General features: G+C 37.0%; 1 protein-coding gene and 1 pseudogene across 5 annotated transcripts in view; one reads left to right on the forward strand and one right to left on the reverse strand.

Annotated features, from left to right (window-relative positions):
• DENND4C (DENN domain containing 4C) overlaps positions 1–19,464 on the reverse strand; it is a 143,309-nt gene that overhangs the window by 74,709 nt on the left and 49,136 nt on the right. For 4 of the 5 annotated variants that reach the window (XM_023190032.3, XM_023190034.3, XM_023190033.3 and 1 more), the window contains exons 3-7: positions 11,811–12,063; positions 10,146–10,215; positions 7,925–8,097; positions 2,547–2,785; positions 687–753 (exon numbers count right to left, since the gene is read on the reverse strand). In XM_023190032.3, the coding sequence (XP_023045800.1) occupies positions 687–753; positions 2,547–2,785; positions 7,925–8,097; positions 10,146–10,215; positions 11,811–12,063 (802 nt within the window). Of the gene's footprint in view, positions 1–686; positions 754–2,546; positions 2,786–7,924; positions 8,098–10,145; positions 10,216–11,810; positions 12,064–19,464 lie in introns of those variants that run through there. The other variant, XM_023190036.3, reaches the window with a different exon arrangement.
• LOC111524745 lies at positions 12,545–12,762 on the forward strand (annotated as a pseudogene).

Raw genomic sequence — 19,464 nt, forward strand, 5'->3', positions numbered from 1 at the left:
ATGTTAAGAATGTCTTAGAAAAACTTTTAAATGGCTTCCCGCTATAGATCACTGCTACTCAAAGTATGTTAAGTATGCCAGTATGTTAATTGTTATAGTCCAGAAAGATATAGTATACAAATGAACAGCAAACCACTAAGCAACTTTTATGCCAATCTGACCTCTCTCCCATATCCAAGCATGTAATCAGTGGAACTATTATTATAGAGAGGGTATAGACCTGCTCGTGTTGCATATGTCACAAGCTGTATACCTACCTACGTCTGCTACTTACTGAAAATAGAAAACTGGTCCTTTAGCACAGTACTATTATAGACCTTGTTTAAGTTAACGCCCTCCAACCATTGCTCATTTCATATTTAATATTTATTAGAGAATCTGATATTAAGACCATGCTCAAACATAATCCTGGGTTTTACATTATTAAAATTAGATACATAAAGGCCATGCATGGGCCAAAAATGAAAATGTTATGAACCAAGGGTTATAATTATTCCAATTCTGTACATTCAAATCCAAAACCCAGTAAGAAAGGATGTTAAGTAAAGCTACAAAGCACAGAAAATTCAAGGACTTTACGAATGCATATTGCTCCACCTCAAACCCAAAGGTATATAGAATCCACTCTGCAATGACTGGGGTGAGCATATGCAAAGTTCTCCCCAAATATACTCTCTTTTGGTTACCTGGACAAGGATTCTCGGTCTTTGTGGTGAAGGAAAAGGGATGTTTTGCATAAAATGTGAAATGTGCCTAGAAAAAAAATTTGAAATAAATATCATAATTACTTTTCTAGAATGCATCATAGGTTTTAACAAATCTTAAATATCACTATATATCATCCCAGATATGATATGGCCATTTATCTAAAATGTAGGCTAAGTAAGTAAATTTGCTTAGTGTAAACGAATTTATCCATGTCCATCAAACTTCTGAAATAAACAATGTATTTCCTGACTTCTATTCCCATCCCCTATCATTACCAGATGAATAAAAATAGCATAAAAATAGTTTTCATGAAAGGAGTGAATTTTTATAGCCCTGGTTTTCCATGGCAGTACAGGGAGCAACTAACTGTGCTACAATGAATTTACACTAAAATTGAATTTAATCCCAGATTTACTACTCTAACATTGGATGAACCACCTACCCATTCTATTTCTGCACCTATAAAAATTACTTCTTAAGTTTCTCCAAAGTTTAGAGCTTCTTAGGAGCCACAAAAATGCAACATATTACTTCAACTGAAAAAGATATTGATTATATACATTGATTTTATTTTCACAAGCTATTTATAGAATCTTAATTTTTCAAAAGGTTGCTGACTTGTCACTAACATTACATTTTACTTCAAAAAACTTCAAATTAATCTGACAGCTGAATGTTAAACCCAGAACTATAAATCATTAAATTGCCACTTCAAGAGTGCAAAATGAAAGTTGCATCCATATTTCAATATCAAATTATGATGAGTTTATGCACAGTACTTTACTCTTTTTAAAGGTGATTTTTGGACAGCATTATTTTTATATCTGTGCATAATTACCCCTACCTTATCCACTAAACTAGTATGTTTCACTGATATTTTTTCTGCTATAATGTAAAAGTTCTGAAATTGTAAGAAACATCTATGTTTACACATACTTTAATACATTACAGAAAGCTCTTGACACTTTTTGGTTTGTCAGCAGGATACATAAATTATAAACTATCATAAACAGAAGTCAGTGTGCCACTAGAAATCAGAAAAGATCATTTAAAAAAGAGTAGTTCAACATATATTTTTCTTGCTTAGAAAGACTGCATGACAAAAAGAATTACAAACTAGAGAAAGCTCAAAGAATTTCTGTCAATGCTAAAACAAAAACTTCACTTTTAACATCAACTAACTTATTCTTACTAATTTCGACATCACTTTAGAGAGGTATTATGGTTAGAATTTGGAATGGCCACTTGTATGGGTGGGTGGGTGTGTGTGCAGCAGTAACTATTTGTCTCTTGGTTATTAGAGAATAAACAGGAAGAAGAACACTCACAATATAATTTATGTAAGTTACTTCTTCAGGTGAATTCTCAAAAGATTATTATTTGGCCATCCTTGCCACTACTATCCAATTTTAAGCTCACAGTCAATGATTCAGGTGAAGAAGGGAGTAAGTAAAAAGTTGGTGGCTGATGGCTGTAATCCCAGCACTTTGGGAGGCTGATGCAGGTGGATTATGAGGTCAGGAGTTCAAGACCAGCCTGGCCAAGATGGTGAAACCCTGTCTCTACAAAAATTAGCCAGGCGTGGTGGCGGGTGTCTGTAATCCCAGTTACTCGGGAGGCTGACACAGAGAATTGCTTGAACCCAGGAGGTGGAGGTTGCAGTGAGCCGATATGGTGCCACTGCACTCCAGCCTGGGTGACGTCTCAAAAAAAAAAATGTTGGGTAAACGTAGCCTTCCTTCCCTTCCAACTTTGCTGCTAAAAGTTACACAAACAATCAAACGTATATATTTATATACCCAGTTTTCCACCAGCCATCTTTCTATTCATATACATACTTTTCAATGGGAAGAGGATGTGGTCCAGACACAGAAAGTTTGTAGATAAACATAAGAAATTTCCTAAAAGCTTCAAAAAAAGGCCAGTGTGAGAGTAAACAAATGCATTTGTTTGTATTGATGGATTTGGAGACCATTTTTCTCTCCACAGGCGTCAATAGGCCCAGTTGCATAAGCTGTTTCTCTGATAGAAGTTCCCGAGAGTAAGGTTCATAAAACTGAATGGCAGCTCCATATACCTAAAGAGTAAGAGAATTGTGTTATAAGATTTCAGTTTGTTTGAAAAAATTAGCTTCTCTTTTTCTCTTATTACACAAGAAATATTTGCTCAGAGTATACTTATACAGATAAATTATGAAAAAAAAAACTCACCCAAATTTCTACCCCAGAGATAACCAGATTTTGATATAAATCCCGCAAGATTTTTTCCACAGAATTTTATACATTCAACTATAAATCTTATACAAAAATGGATGGTAACCTCTTATAACTTGCTTTCATTTTTAAAATGAAAGCATTAGAGAACAAACTCTAATGACCTCACTCAACTTAGTTTTTTGTGTGATTTTTTTTTTTCTTTTTTTTTTTTTTTTTGAGATGGAGTCTCACTCTGTCACCCAGGCTGGAGTGCAGCAGCGTAATCTCAGCTCACTTCAACCTCCACCTCCCAGGTTCCAGAGATTCTCCTGCCTCAGCCTCCCGAGTAGCTGGGACTACAGGTGTATGCCACCACACCCAGCTAATTTTTTTTTTTTCCTTTTTTTTTGAGACAGAGTCTTGCTATGTCACCCACACTGGAGTGCAGTGGCGCGATCTTGGGTTGCTGCAAGCTTCGTCTCCTGGGTTCATGCCATTCTCCTGCCTCAGCCTCCCAAGTAACTGGGACTACAGGTGCCCACCACCACGCCCAGCTAATTTTTTGTATTGTTAGTAGAGACAGGCTTTCACCATGTTAGCCAGGATGGTCTTGATCTCCTGACCTCATGATCCACCCACCTCAGCCTTCCAAAGTGCTCGGATTACAGGCGTGAGCCACTACACTCGGCCTAACTTTTTGTATTTCTAGTAGAGACGGGGTTTCACCGTGTTAGCCAGGATGGTCTTGATCTCCTGACCTGGTGATCCACCCGCCTCAGCCTCCCAAAGTGCTGGGATTACAGGCGTGAGCCACTGCGCCTAGCCTGTGATTTTCTTTAAATTGGGGTAAAATATACATAACATAAAATGTACCACCTTAACCATTTTCAAGTGTATAATTAACTGGTATTAAGTACCTTCACAATGGAGTGCAACTAGTATCACTATTCATTTCCAGAACTTTTTCATTACCCCCCACCAAACAAAAGCTCTGTAACCCTTAAACAGTAACTTCCCATTCTCTGGCCCTCATTCCAAGTCCCTTTGTAATCTCTATTGCACTTCCTGTCTCTATAAGGGTAGCTATTCTAGGTCTACCTCCTATAAGTGGAATCATACAAAATTTATTCTTTTGTGTCTGGCTTATTTCACTTAGAATAATGTTTTTAAGATTCACCTATATTGTAGCACATACCTGAATTTCATTCCTTGTTAAGGAATAAATCATAATTCCATCATATGTATATGCCATATTTTGTATATCCATTCATACGTTGATGCACGTTTGGGTTGTTTCCACCTTTTGCCTATTGTGAATAACCCTGCTAAAATATTGGCGTACAAGTATCTGTTTGAGTCTCTGCTTTCAATTATTCTGGGTACATGCCTAGGCATGAAACTGCTGGATCGTATGGTAATTCTATGTTTAACTTTTGGAGGAGTTGCAGCAGCAGCATTTGACTTTCTCATCAGCAATGTTCACAGGTTCAACTCCTCCACACCCTCACCTCGTATGACACAAGACAGAGCTGACACTCCTCTGAAATTCTTTATTCCTTTGCTGTCTTTGACAGTACAAATTTCTCTTTGTTTCCTGGCTACTTCTCTCTTTCCTATACTAGATCCAATTATGTCACCTCCCATCATTTAAATACTAGTATTCCCTAAGGTTCTAGCTTCACACTTCTATTTGGAAAATTTCATTCTCTCTAGGTTTTAACTATAATCACTATACTAATAAAACACAAATGTTTATCTCCAGGTCTACCCGACCTCTCCCCTGAACCTCAGACTCCTATTTTCAAAATGACTACTTAATAATCTCCACCTGGATGTCGTACAGGCATCCCAAACCAATATTTTCAAAAGTGAACTCATTATCTAAATACTTCATCCAATATTCCTGATCTTACTCAGTTATGCTACACAATTCCCAAGCCAGAAACTTCGAAGTCATGTTCAATTCCACTTCCACTTATCACGTATCAAAGCAACTACTGAAGCCCTAACTGGTCTCAAGTCAGAAAAGAAAGTATTTTAGTGAAAAGTACACTGAAGAAACAGTCCTTCAGAGGTAACATCTGACCCTTCAAAAGTTCCTCATTACAGGTAAAATGCCACAGTCCGTGTAAGTGGCAAGATGCTCTCAATTCCTAATAGTACCTGCTGTTGTTGTTCAACAATACAGAGCTACCAGGCACACAGACTAGTTCATAATTTTGTGCCTTTGTATATTTTGTTTAGCCTTGGTACTTCCTCTGATCTGCCCATTCCTTAATACCCATCCCCTTCTCCCAACAATCAATCCTTACTTCTGTATTTTATAAATCTTGCCAACTGTTTAGTCATTATATATATATCACAGGAACCCTTGCCTTTACACACACAACATTCCCAGATACAATTATTTCAAAGTGATCTCAAAGTTTTTAACCCATCCCCTTCTTCCAACAATCAATCCTTACTTCTGTATTTTATAAATCTTGCCAACTGTTTATTCATTATCTATATCACAGTAACTCTTACCTTTATACACACAATATTCCCAGATACAATTATTTCAAAGTGATCTCAAAGTTTTTAACAAGCAATGACAAATGCATAAACATACATTTTACACACCTCAATGCTTACATGTCAATATCCCCTAAACAATGAAAAAGCCAAGCAGATCACCCAGTACTCACATCTCAAATGAGGCTTTATTGTTCTCTACTGCCAAAGTATATTAGGTACCTGATGTTTGAAGATCTTAAAATTTTCAGTTATATTTACTACTTTCAGCAGGATAAATTATAAATGATTATTAAGCTAACAAGTTAGCAGTGGGCAATCAAGTTAATATTGTCCTTCACTCAGTATTTTCTGTGTTCCAGGCACTATGCTGGATACTTTACACATACTATCTTTAACACAGTGGTTGTAAAGGTGTAGCCTATACCTGCAGAATGAGGTCACAGATGTATTTTGTTTCATCCGCATGAGTCAGTTCAGATTATATATTTTTTCAATAAAATCGCCTGTTTTATTAAATTTCTTTAGAACATTTTCAATTTTTGCTGGGAGCGGTGGCTCACGCCTGTAATCCCAGCACTTTGGGAGGCTGAGGCAGGTAGATCACCTGAGGTCAGGAGTTCAAGACCAGCCTGGCCAACATGGTGAAACCCCATCTCAACTAAAAATACAAAAATTAGCTGGGCATGGTGGCAGGTGCCTGTAATCCCAGCTACTTGGGGGGTCAAGGCAGGAGAATCGCTTGAACCCAGGAGGCAGAGGTTGCAGTGAGCCGAGATCGTGCCATTGCACTCCAGCCTGGGGGACAAGAGCGAGACTTTCTCTCAAAAAAAAAAAAAGAAAGTTTTCAATTTTTAAATTTCTACTGCTATCAGCTTTTTATTCTGAATATTGTTTATTTTTGCCTTCTTTATAAATCAGCTTATGTCATTATTACTGTTATATACAATATATGCTTTACATAAGACAATAAATGTCTTTTCTCTCTAGTTGTTTTGTCTCTGCTGTTCCATGATAGCACTATGATATAAAAAGAGGTGGGACAGGCCAGGCATGGTGTCTCATACCTGTATAATCCCAGCACTTTGGGAGGCCGAGGTGGGTGGATCACTTTAGGTCAGGAGTTCAAGACCAGCCTGACCAACAGGGTAAAACCCTGTCTCTACTAAACAAAAAAAATACAAAATTAGCCGGGCACGGTGGCACACGCCTGTAATCCCACTGCTTAGGAGACTGAGGCAGGAGAATCACTCAAACCTGGCAGGCAGAGGTTTCAGTGAGCCGAGATCGCGCCACTGCCCTCCAGCCTAGGCAACCACAGTGAAACTCCATCCCGCCCCCCCAAAAAAAGAGGTGGGATTACTATTTACTTATTTGTTTGTTTATTTTTCTCTGCTAAAAGATTCAGAGTACATCTTTAATCTGGAGACTCAATTTTTTCATCAACTTTGGAAAACTCTCAACCATTAGCTCTTAGGATCCTTTTCTAGTCTCTCCTTCTGTAACTCATTAAATATCTGTTAGACCTTCTAGTTCTAGCTGCTACATTTTTAAACTCCTTTTATGTTTTACATTTGTATGTACCACATTTAAGGTAACCTATCTTCCACTTCACTAATTATCCGTTCATGTATGTTTTATCTCTGCTTTTTTTTCTTTTCTTTTCTTTTTTTTTTTTAACAAAGAGTATCGCTCTATAGCCCAGGCTGGAGTGCAACAGTGTAGTCTCAGCTCATTGCAACCTCCGTCTCCTGGGTTCAAGCAATTCTCATGCCTCACCCTCCTGAGTAGCCAGGATTACAGGTGTGTACCACCAAGCCTGGCTAATTTTTTGTATTTTCAGTAGAGATGGAGTTAGGCTGTGTTGCCCAGGCTGGCCTTGAACTCCTGGTCTGCAGTGATCCACCTGTCTCAGCCTCCCAAAGTGCTGGAACTGCAGGCGTGAGCCACCGCACCTGGCCTTATCTCTGCTGTTTAACCCACTCACTGAATTTTTAATTTTAAGGACCATATTTTTCATTTCTAAACCCTCGATTCTTTTCCCAATCTATTCATTTTTCAAAATATCCTGTTCCGTCCTTGATATTTTGAGCCCCTCCATTAGTTCGTAAGTCATCTCAATGATATTTTAACTTACAACATCCTATATATCATCATTCTGTCATTTCAATGTCGTGAGGGTCTAACCCAGCTTTTTAATTGTGTCTGTTGATTCTTTCTACGGTACCCATGTCCTCCATCTGTCATGATCATCTCATCTTGACACCTGGGTTTTGAAGGTGTCTATCCAGAAAGACTTTATCTTTGCTTCTGTAGAAGTTCCAGAGGTATCAATATCCCTGATAGCAATTTTCATGTTGATTTCTCATCTTGGAGATGACAGTGTAAATTTAAACCAAAATGTATCATGTCTAAATAATCCTAACATTCAAATAAAACTTATATTAACCTTTTTATGAAATAAAAACATGGACAAAATGCATTTAATCACTGAGGCAAAAACATACCTTTTTGGCTGAAGAACCTGTCAAGACAAAAGTTGAAAAAACTGGAAGTGGATATTTGGTTTCAGGATCCCAGCACTCAATAGTAGCTCCCATAGGAAGGCAGAAGAGAGGCACATCTGATTCTGAGAGTGGAAATGACTCATAGTCCTCTTCTGGATATCTAAAAATTAAACCTTTTGAAGAATGAGACAACAATAAATTTTTTTAATATTTACTTTTCCATAAATTGCATATGATAGATATTAATGGAATATTTTAATGCCAAATTTCAAGCCAATACTTGTGTGGTATTTTAAAATTGATTTCTCTCTTGCTATAACAGAAACTAAAATAAACAAGTTTACCCCTGATATTTTACCCATGGATTTATAGTTCATTGTAACATAAAAATGTATTAATATACTAGTTGAGATTCCATTCAACCAATCTTGATCACCAATCTTAATGTATTTTCTTCTACACACGCCAACACCTTGTGAAAAATGGTAAGAAACATACAGAAAAATTTACCAACTACTTCAGTTAGTCTTCTGTGAAAAATTCAGGGAAGAGACAAGTGTTATGAAATAATGCTGAGGCAACAGAAATAATCATAGCCCCTAAACTCATCTTGAGAGAGAAGCAGTATAAAAGGCATGCAACATGAAAAGTAAACGAGACAGAAACACTGTGACTAAGTACAGAATACGTGAGACCCAGAAAGTAGGAGCAAGGGATACTCTGAAAACCACAATAAAGCCCCCTCAGAATAAATTAGCTACATGGCATCAGTTCATTAGCCTCTGAGGTCATCAATATATAGACCATCTCTAAGTGAAAAACTTCAAAAATCAGTAGAATTTTGAGCCCAAATTCAGTATCCAAAACTCTCTATTCTAAAATAAGTGTCTCATTTCAAATAACTGAATAGTTTGGTACAACTTCTTTCTATAAGTTTTTTAAGTGATACCTTTTCTCCACCAACAACAATAACAAAAAAAAAAAAAATAAGAAATCACACACAATCAACATATTACAGCAGTATTAATAGTATCACTTTTTTTTTTTTTTTTTTTTTTGAGACACAGTCTTGCTCTGTCACCCATGCTGGAGTGCAGTGGCACGATCTCAGCTCACTGCAACCTCCGCTTCCTGGGTTCAAGCAATTCTTGTGCCTCGCCTCCCAAGTAGCTGGGACTACAGGTGCGTGCCACCATGATAGGCTAATTTTTGTATTTTTAGTGGAGACAGGGTTTCACCATGTTGGCCAGGCTGGTCTCGAACTCCTGGTCTCAAGCGATCTGCCCGCCTCAGTCTCCCAAAGTGCTGGGATTACAGGTGTGAGCCACCATGCCCAGCCTACAGTATCAGATTTTAAAATGATACTGAATTTTATATGTTAGTCATTGCCATTATTTTTATATTATAAATTCAATAGTTTGGTTCATTAGTATGAATGTTTTTATGAAAATCACGATTTTTTGGATATGAATTTGCCTGACTTCCCTGAAGTAAAACTATATTTCAAGAACTGTGCATAATCAAAAAATAATTAGCACTGCTTCTTTTCACAAAGAAGTATTCCAGTATCTTTTCTATTTACAACTGGAGCATACCTGTATTTTCAGTTTTTATCCCACCATACCAGTGGAATGAAGAGGTGACACTTAAATCTTTACAGCCCTTGACACTTTAATGTGCAGTAAGAATGTGGCGATAGATTTCTCAAACACTTCATGGCAGAAAAGTTTCTCAGGCCCTCCTCTCCTCCATATAGCTGATTCTTTGCAACAAAGGAGAAAGGAAGCAAGTCCACCTTTCATGGCAAGTAACATGTGGTTTCAAATCAGACACAAAGAGATAAGAGAAGGAAATATAAGAAGTAAAGATGCAGTTTGACACCTTTCTGATTGCCAAAATATAAAAGGTCAGAGAGTAAGCAACTTTCCATTATACTGTTAAGTCTATAAACGTAGACCAAAAGCTTGAATGATTATTCCCCATATGTTTGCTTTGGATAAATGTTTAAATTAAATTAACAGCCTGTTTGGTGGGGGTATTAATATATCTTGTATATGTAATGTATTTAAGAAAACACATATCTTTATATGCTAAAATTATAGACAATTTTATGAATAGATCAATTCTACAAACTACATAAGGGAGCACAGTCTCTTTTAGCCAAATGTTAATATGCACCAATAACTACAGCAATTGAGACAATTTTTTTTAACTCACTTACCAGCCTTATATGCTATTGCATTTGAAGCAGGTACAGACTTCTTATAACACAGAAACACGCTGGAACCCCACTGTAAAACATAAATTAGGTTTATAAAAAGACAAAAGAGTGAAAAGAAATTGATTTTGTTGGGTATCAACTAAAGATTCCTATTATTTACTCAGAAGAGTATTTAAAACACATGTTTATATAATGAACTATGTAGTATAAAATACAGCAAAGCATGAAGTTCAGAACACTAAAATAAAAGAAGAGAATAAGAAAACAAATGCTACAAAAATCAAACTGATATGAAGGCCATTTCAAAAGATTTAGAATTTCACAATCACTCAGAGATTGCCCCTTCTTGTAAGACACAGCACAAAGCGAAGTGTGCACTGGAGCCCAAACTGGGGAAGACTGGGGTCACTGGAGTGCTATGAGGTCATCACCTCCAGAGGCAACCCTGTCCTCACTAATTGTTCTGGGTGCATTTGTCACCTCTGCCTATACAACATTAAGCTAATATTAGTTTGACCTCAAGATATTTTTCAAAGTAAATCTGAACCAAAAGTAAGCTGTAGTCTTTAAAAACTATGTATCAAACATTTATGTTCATATTCTTCTTCACTAGAGTCCTTTTAAAGAGTAAGTATGCATGGGTTGGGTGCAGTGGTTCGCGCCTATAATCCCAGCACTTTGAGAGGCCAAGACAGGCGGATCACAAGGTCAAGAGATCGAGACCATCCTGGCCAACCAATATGGTGAAACCCCATCTCTACTAAAACTACAAAATTAGCTGGGGACAGTGGCACACGCCTGTAGCCCGAGCTACTTGGAAGGCTGAGGCAGGAGAATCGCTTGAACCCAGGAGGCAGAGGTTGAGGTGAGCCAAGATCGTGCCACTGCACTCCAGCCTGGGCAACAGAGTGAGGCTCCATCTAAAAAAAAAAATAAGTTTGCAAAACTGCAATATTTTCTCTTGAGCCCAAGAGTTCAGGAGCATCCTGGGAAACTTAAGGAGTCCCTGTCTCAAAAACAAAAACAGGCCAGGCACGGTGGCTCACGCCTGTAATTCCACACTTTGGGAGGTCAAGGAAGGTGGATCACTTAAGGTCAGGGGTTCAAGACCAGCCTGGCCAACATAATGAAACCCTGTCTCTACTAGCCTGTAGTCCCAGCCACTCAGAATGCTAAGGTGGGAAGATCACTTGAGCCTGGGGGGGCTCAGTGAGCCTGCAGTGAGCTGTGATCGCACCACTGTACTCCAGCCTGGGCAACAAAGCAAGACTCTGTCCCAAAAAAATAAAAAAGCAAAAACATGAATGAATGAAAGAATGAATGAATGAATGAATGAACATAAGAAGAGCTTCTACCCACTCTAACCCTGCAGTTGTCCCCAAAGACACCACTGAAATCCAAAAGTGAATAAAACCTTTGTTAATGTAACACAATATTAGGATTTATTCCCCCCAAAATATCCCTGACTTACAGATGAAAGTATTATAAATCATGGGATAGGATTTTAAAAATTATTATAAATCATAAAAATTAGAAAACAATAAAAACAAGCATCATGAATATATAAAATGTGAGTAAAGTATACACCCAACAGTAAACAGGAATCCAAAACGTATCCCTTTTCGTTTTCATATGAAACTTTGAAGATGAAAACTTTATTCTTACCATTCCACAATTTAAGTTTTTGTCAACTTTGCAGAAGGTATGAGGAGGAGTTTCTCCTTTACTGGTTACAATAACACAGATATCAGTTACAGCCAAGGAATTCTGGGGTCGAACTGGAGAAGCCCTTCGATAAGTGATAAAGATTCTTTGTGAAGTAGTTGAACTATTGTTGACATTGGCACAGCGACCATAGGGTGTGGCTAGGATCACTTCACATCCTGGAATAAGCCGTTCTTTCCCTTCATATAGAACTCTGCATGGCAGGAAGGGGAAGAAATAGATATAGATACATACATACACACATACATATGTACATATATATAGTACATGCATTTCAGGTTAATGCTGGTTTTCTTCTTGAAACCAAATAAAATTTTTTTGGTCTCTCCTAATGTTTCCCAAATCTTCACAACAAACCAAAATTAAAATTATTCCTTTGGGAACTATAAGTCTCTAAACTATTTTTCAAAAGCCAAAACATAATTTAAGAAGTGTAAACAGGATTGAACAACTTGATTTTGTACTACTTATTACAAGAAACATGAAAAAAGAAAGGGGCAACACCACAAACATCTTCAGGTCAATTCCTAGAAGTTTCACCAAGTATTCAGATGTTTTCATAAAAATTCGCTTCATAATTTGTCAATTTTTTAGCTTTAAAAATCCTCTGAACACTATAAAACATTATTTAAAGAAATTAAAGAGCTAGGCCCTCGGAGCCCAGCGCCGCCGCCATGTACTCCGGGGCTAGCACGAGAGCCCTGCAGCGCCTGGTGGAGCAGCTCAAGTTGGAGGCTGGCGTGGAGAGGATCAAGGTCTCTCAGGCAGCTGCAGAGCTTCAACAGTACTGTATGCAGAAAGCCTGCAAGGATGCCCTGCTGGTGGGTGTTACAGACAGAAGTAACCCCTTCCGGGAGCCCAGATCCTGTGCTTTACTCTGAAGACTGGAGAGAAGTTCACTGAGGAATGCCTTCAAGCACAAAGTGACGAACGACTGCCTACAAGTCTCAAGAAAACACTTTTCCCTAACTCTAATTAGAGATGTTTTAGCCCTTTCCTGTGGCCTGGTCCTATAGCGAAAATCACAAAAATTCATGAGTTTCTACTTGAGTGAGGAAACTGGGTGAAGGAACAGAGTTTTAAATAGTAATAGCCTCTTTTTTTGTGCAAGTACTTTTATACATAAGACAAAAACTTTACCACCAAATATACCAAAATGCACCTGTTTCATAAGTGAGTTACTAATTTTCTATACCTGGAATATCATGTATGTTTTATTTACTGGATGTTTACATTTTAAGAAGGAAAATAGTTGTGTTTATTTAAACTTGTAAACTGTTGTTCCTGGAAGATATTTATACCATAAAAAATATGTTCTTTTCTCATGAATTCACAATTCCTAAATGAATACAAGAAAGTACAAATTGCTGGGAGGAAGAATAGGCTTTACTAATTGACTGATGTCTTGATTTTTCTAAATGGGAAGATTGTTTTATTTTTAACACTAAATATAGGAGCGGTTTCTTAGCAAACCTTTTTGGAAAACTTAATGTTATGAAGTGCATTAGGCTGCCCCATCGTGTATATAAATGAAGCAGATTCGATCTTTGTATTCTTAAGTTCCTCTACTTTGTAGTTGTGGCTGTAAAGAAATACAGAATTTCATATCTTTAAAAACGTTTAAAATGTGACCCACAGAACATTGTAAATGGTTAAAAACTAACATGAAAATACTATAACCTAAAATAATTCTTAACGTCACAAGTGTTTTACTTTGATGATGTGCCTTTGATTTAATGTGGAACACTTTTTTGGATGGACACATTATTCATGTTTGTAACAGTCTTTGAAGAGCTTGGAAATAAAATTTCTGCATAATTAAAAAAAGGAAATTAAAGAGCTAAATAAATAGGACATCTCATGCTTATGGACAGAAAGACAATGATGGCAATACACTCAAATAGATTAACGAAAACTGAATTAATTTAAATCAGTTTTCAATTTGATTAATGAAAACTGAAAAATTAATGAAAATCGACAAGATGGCAATACCTTCAAAAAGATTAATAAAGTCAGTGTAATTCCTATCTAAATCCCAGCTGCCTTTGTTTTTTCTTGTCAAAGCAATCTGGAAAAAAAAGAAAGCTGGAGGACTCACACTTCCCTACTTCAAAACTACCATACATCACAGTAATCAGTGCAATGTACTGGCATAAGAATAAACATATAGATCAACAGAATAAAATGGAGAGTCCAAAATTAAGCCCTTATATTTGCAGTCAATTGATTTCAACAAGAGTGCCAAGACAATGCAATCAGGAAGGAACAGTCTTTTCAATAAGTAGTGCTGGAATAACTGGATATCCACATGCAAAAGCATGAAGCTGGACCCCTTCCTTACAGTACTCATAAAAAAACTAAAAATAGATCAAAATCAATGTAAGAACTGAAACTATAACACTCTTTGAAAAAACAGGAATAAATCTTTGTGACCTTAGGTTAGACAAAGCCTTCTTAGATATGACACCAAAAGCACAAGCAACTAAACATGCTAAGTGAAAAAATAAAAATAAAAATAAAAAAATAAACAGTCACAAAGACCACATACAGTGATTCAGTTTTTAAGAAATGTCTAGAATAAGCAAATCCATACAGACAGAAAGTAGATTAATAGTTACCTCGGGGTAGAAGATGGGAAAGAATACTAAACAGCAACTGCTAATGGGTATGGGATTTCTTTTTAGGGTGATGAAAATGTTCTAAAATTAATTGTGGTGGCAGCTGCACAACTCTGTAAATAATACTAAAAACCACTGAATTGTACACTTTAAGTAAGTAAACTGTGTGACATGTGAACTGTATCTCCATAAAGCTGTTAAAGCCCAACTAATATTAAAATATACTATAAAGCCTCTATATTTAAATCAGGGGAGTATTAGCAAGTAAGTGAACAGAAAGACAATGAAACAGAAGAAAAATCTAGTATATGATGAAGGTAATATGTCAATATACTAAGGGAAGAATGGATTTTTAAATTTAATAAGCAGGACTTAAATAACTGGATTCCCATTTGGAAAAAAAATAAAATTCTGTCTAAACTTCACACTATACACCAGAAGGGGATCCGCCAGCGGATCACAGATCTAAACATAAGGAATTAAATCATACTATTGCTAAAAGTATACCTAGCAGTGGGAAAAGACTATGACTCAAAATCTAGTAGCAACAAAACATGGGAATAGAAAAATAAACTACATAAAATAAACATTACATGACAACGAACACCATAAGCAAAGATAAAAGACAAGTTGACTGAAGAAAATACTTGACAACTTATTTCACTCACAGCTCATCTTCCTAATACGTAAAAAATATCCTTTAAAAAAATCAAGGTAAAGATTTAAAATCTGTTTATAGTATAAGCAAAAGAAAAGAGAAAATCGCCCCTAAATACATGGAGCAATGATTAACCTCAATGAGATTACTCTGATATGCCATTAATATCTGTGAGATTGACAAAAAATATAAAAGACCACATACTTTGTTGATGGGATGTGGATTAAAAAAAACACACACATGGCAGAATGTAAAATGGCACAAACACTATAGAGAAAAATTTAGTAACATTTAACAAAATTATTTACACATTTATCTTTTAATCCGGCAATTTTTTCTAGGATCTACCTGAAAACATACCTCCAGAAATACATAACAATAAATGCACAGTTATTCATCAAAGCATTCTTTTAATAACACAAAACTGACAACAACCCAAATACCCATCAGTAAAGGTTTCGTTGAATAAAGTAAATACATCCACACACGTAAGTATTATACAGTCACACACAAAAAATGAGAAAGATCTTATATTCAGATATAGAATGATTCCTAGTATATACTCTTAGGTAAAAAAGGCAAAGTACAAAATATGGTATAGAGTACATACATTTTGTTTAAGAGAAAGAAATAGGCTGGGCACAGTGGCTCCTGCTTCCTTTCAATTAGCTTAGCAAACAAATGAAAAAAACGTCAATTTGTAGGTGACAAGTATATTGTGCATTATTCCACAGTCTATCATCTAGGAGAAAAGGATACTTGTGTTTATTATAACAGTTTGTTAACTTTTCATATATTTGAAATTTCTCAAAAAACAAAAGAGCTGGAGAAACCAATCAGTTGAAAGCCAATGAATCTGGTAAAGGGAAGAAAATAAGAACTTCGTATGGTCTATGATTCTGTATCTCAAGAACTGCATCTGGGTGGGCGCAGTGGCTCACACCTGTAATCCCAGCACTTTGGGAGGCCAAGGTGAGTGGATCACCTGAGGTTGGGAGTTCGTGACCAGCCTGACCAACATGGAAAAACCCCATCTCTACTAAAAATAAAAATTAGCCAGGTGTGGTGGTAGGTACCTGTAGTCCCAGCTACTGTTGGGGGAGAGGGGTGCAGAAGTTGCAGTGAGCCAAGATCTCACCACTGCACTTAGGCCTGAGCAACAAGAACGAAACTCCGTCTCAAAACAAACAAAAAGAAATGCATCTGATATATAAGATAACATACTGCCCTGTTTAAATTATACAGTCACGCACCACATAATGATGCTTCAAGCACAGACTGCATATACTATGGTGGTACCACAAATTATAATGGAGCTGAGAAATTCTTATCACCTAGTATTTACAATACTATACCTTTTATAATTACTTTAGAGTATACTCCTGCTTACAAAAAAAGTTAACTGTAAAACAGCCCAGGCAGGTCTTTCAGGAGGTATTCCAGAAGGCATTCTTATCATAGGAGACAGCTCTATGTGGGTTACTGCCCCTGAAGACCTTCCAGTCGGACAAGTAGTGGCAGCAGAAGGCAGAGATAGTGATGATCCTGACTCTGCAGGGCTACGCTAACATGTATCCTTTTTTCTTAATTTTTTAACAAAAGAGTTTAAATAGTTAAAAAAAAAAAATTCCAGGCACAGTAGTTCATATCTGTAATTCCAGCACTTTGGGGGGCCAACGCAGGATTGCTTGCGACCAGGAGTTCAACAACAGCCTGGGCAACATAGGAGGACCTCATCTTTGCAAACAATTTCAAAATAATAAAATAAAAACTGGCCAGAGGCGGTGGCTGATGCCTGTAATCCTAGCACTTTGGGAGGCCAAGGTGGGTGGATCACTTGAGGTTAGGAGTTCAAAACCAGCCTGGCCAATATGGTGAAACCCTGTTTCTACTAAAAATAAAAATAAAAAATTTTTAAAAGCTACATGTGGTGGCATATGTCTGTAATCCCAGCTACTCGGGAGGCTGAGGCAGGAGAATCACCTGAACCCAGGAAGCAGAGACTGCAGTGAGCCCCAATCATACCACTACACTCCAGCCTGGAAAACAGAGCAAGACTCTGTCTCAAAAAAAAAAAGAGAAGAAAAAAAGAAAAGAAAAGAAAAACCAAAAATAAAGTTTAAAAACCAAGCCAGTCCCAGCTATTCAGCAGGCTGAGGCAGGAGAAGGATCACTTGAGCCCAGGAGTGCAATGCCAGCCTGGGCAACAAGGCAAGACCCCGTTAAAAAAATTTTTTTTTTTTAATTTTTGCCAGGCATGGTGGCACATGCCTATAATCCCAGCACTTTGGGAGGCCGAGGCAAGCAGATCACTTGAGCTCAGGAGTTCAAGACCAGCCTGGGCAACATGACGAAACCCCATCTCTACAAAAAAAAAAAAAAATTAGCCAGGAATGGTGGCACGCACTTGTAGGTCAGCTACTCAGGAAACTGAAGTGAAAGGATTATCGCCTGAGCCCAGGAGGTAGAGGCTGCAGTGAGCCTAGATTGTGCCACTGAACTCCAGCTTGGGCAACAAAGTGAGTCCCTGTCTCAAAAAATAAAAAATAAAAGAATACATTTTTTAAATAAAATGTTAAAAATAGAAAAAAACTTAATAAAATGACAATTTAAAGACAGAAAAATATTTTTGTACAGCTGTATGGTATTTGTGTTTTAAACTAAGTATTATTACAAAAAATCAAAAAAATTAACAAAAACTTTAAAAGTTTATAAAGTAAAATGGCTATAATAAGCTAAAGTTAATTTACTAAAGTCTATAGTAGTGTACAGTAATGTCCTAGGCCTTCACATTCACTCACCACTCACTCACTGACTCACGTACAGCAACTTCCAGTCCTGCAAGGTCAATTCATGGTAAGTGCCCTATACAGGTGTGACTTTTTTTTTTAATGCCAGATTTTTACTGTACCTTTTCTATGTTTAGATATATATATACCCACCACTGTGTAAGTTGCTTACAGTATCACCCCAGTAACATGCTGTACAGGTTTGTAGCCTAAGAACAATAGGCTATAGCTGCATATGTAGTAAGCTACGCCACCTAGGTTTGTGTATGTACACTCTATGATGTTCACATGACAAAATCACCATAGAACACACATTTCTCAGAATGTATTCCCATCATTAAGTGATACATGATTGTACTTTATAGTATATATGATATTTCTATGGGAATATCAGACTTTACATATTTTAACAAAGTATTTTCTAGAGAAAAGTACTATTTTAATAAATGCCTCATCTCGGTTTATAAAACAGTAAAAAAGCCAAAAGTTTAGCAACGGTGTTTCATATTAAATTTAATGAGATGGGTGTCTGTATTTCCAGTAGCTAATAGGCTTTCCTACTATAAATAGAGAAGCTAATAGGTTTTCCAAACCGCTTCACACTAGAGTGGGGAAAAAGTGGGGGGAAAGTGAGAAGAAGAGGCCAAAACATTTAAGTCAACAGACATTAACAATTATTTGATCTGGAGAGAAATATTAACCATCATAATTAGCTTAAGGACAACCATATACTCTAGCAAACCTGTATCAGTAAACTACTGTAACAGAAATTAGAAGCCTTAGGAACTGCAAGATGTGTATGAAAAAGCCACTTGCAATCTGAAAGCACCTAAGTATAATTACGTAAGTCATCTTTTATTTTTAAGTTGTGCTCCTAAACCACAAGCAACAACAATCTTTCAGAGATTCACGTCTTTCAGTTATGACTGTATGGGAGGGGTGGCAGGTGGGCTTGTCAAAAGATAGACTCTAAAAGACGACTGGCCCGGCACATTGGCTCACTCCTATAATCCCAGCACTTTGGGAGGCCGAGGTGAGCAGATTGCTTGAGTTCAGGAGCTCAAGACTAGCCTGGGCAACATGACAAAATCCCACCACTACAAAAACTACAAAAACTTACCCGGGTATGGTGGTACTCACCTGTAGTCCCAGCTACTTGGGAGGCTGAGGTGGGAGGACCACCTGAGCCCAGAAGGTGGAGGCTGCAGTAAGCTGTGATCACACCATTGCACTGCAGCCTGAACAACCACAGTGAGACTCTGTCTCAAAAACAATTCTCCTTATTTTTATATATCAAAAAAACAATTTTTTTAATTAAAAAAAAAAAAAGATACTAAAAAAGGGAACAGTGAATGCTGGAACACAAAATAAGTACCTGGCTGGTTTCCCTTCAACTGACATGGAGGTTACCATAATTTTAACCTATATCCTTAAGGATATTACTTATCTTCTTAAGGAAATCGTACAGAAAAAAGAAAAACAGAACAATAAAATCATTAATGTCACTCCACTGCAACCAATACTCTGTG

This window comes from Piliocolobus tephrosceles, chromosome 14 (assembly GCF_002776525.5).
Source record: "Piliocolobus tephrosceles isolate RC106 chromosome 14, ASM277652v3, whole genome shotgun sequence".
In the NCBI taxonomy this organism is placed as follows: Eukaryota; Metazoa; Chordata; class Mammalia; order Primates; family Cercopithecidae; genus Piliocolobus; species Piliocolobus tephrosceles.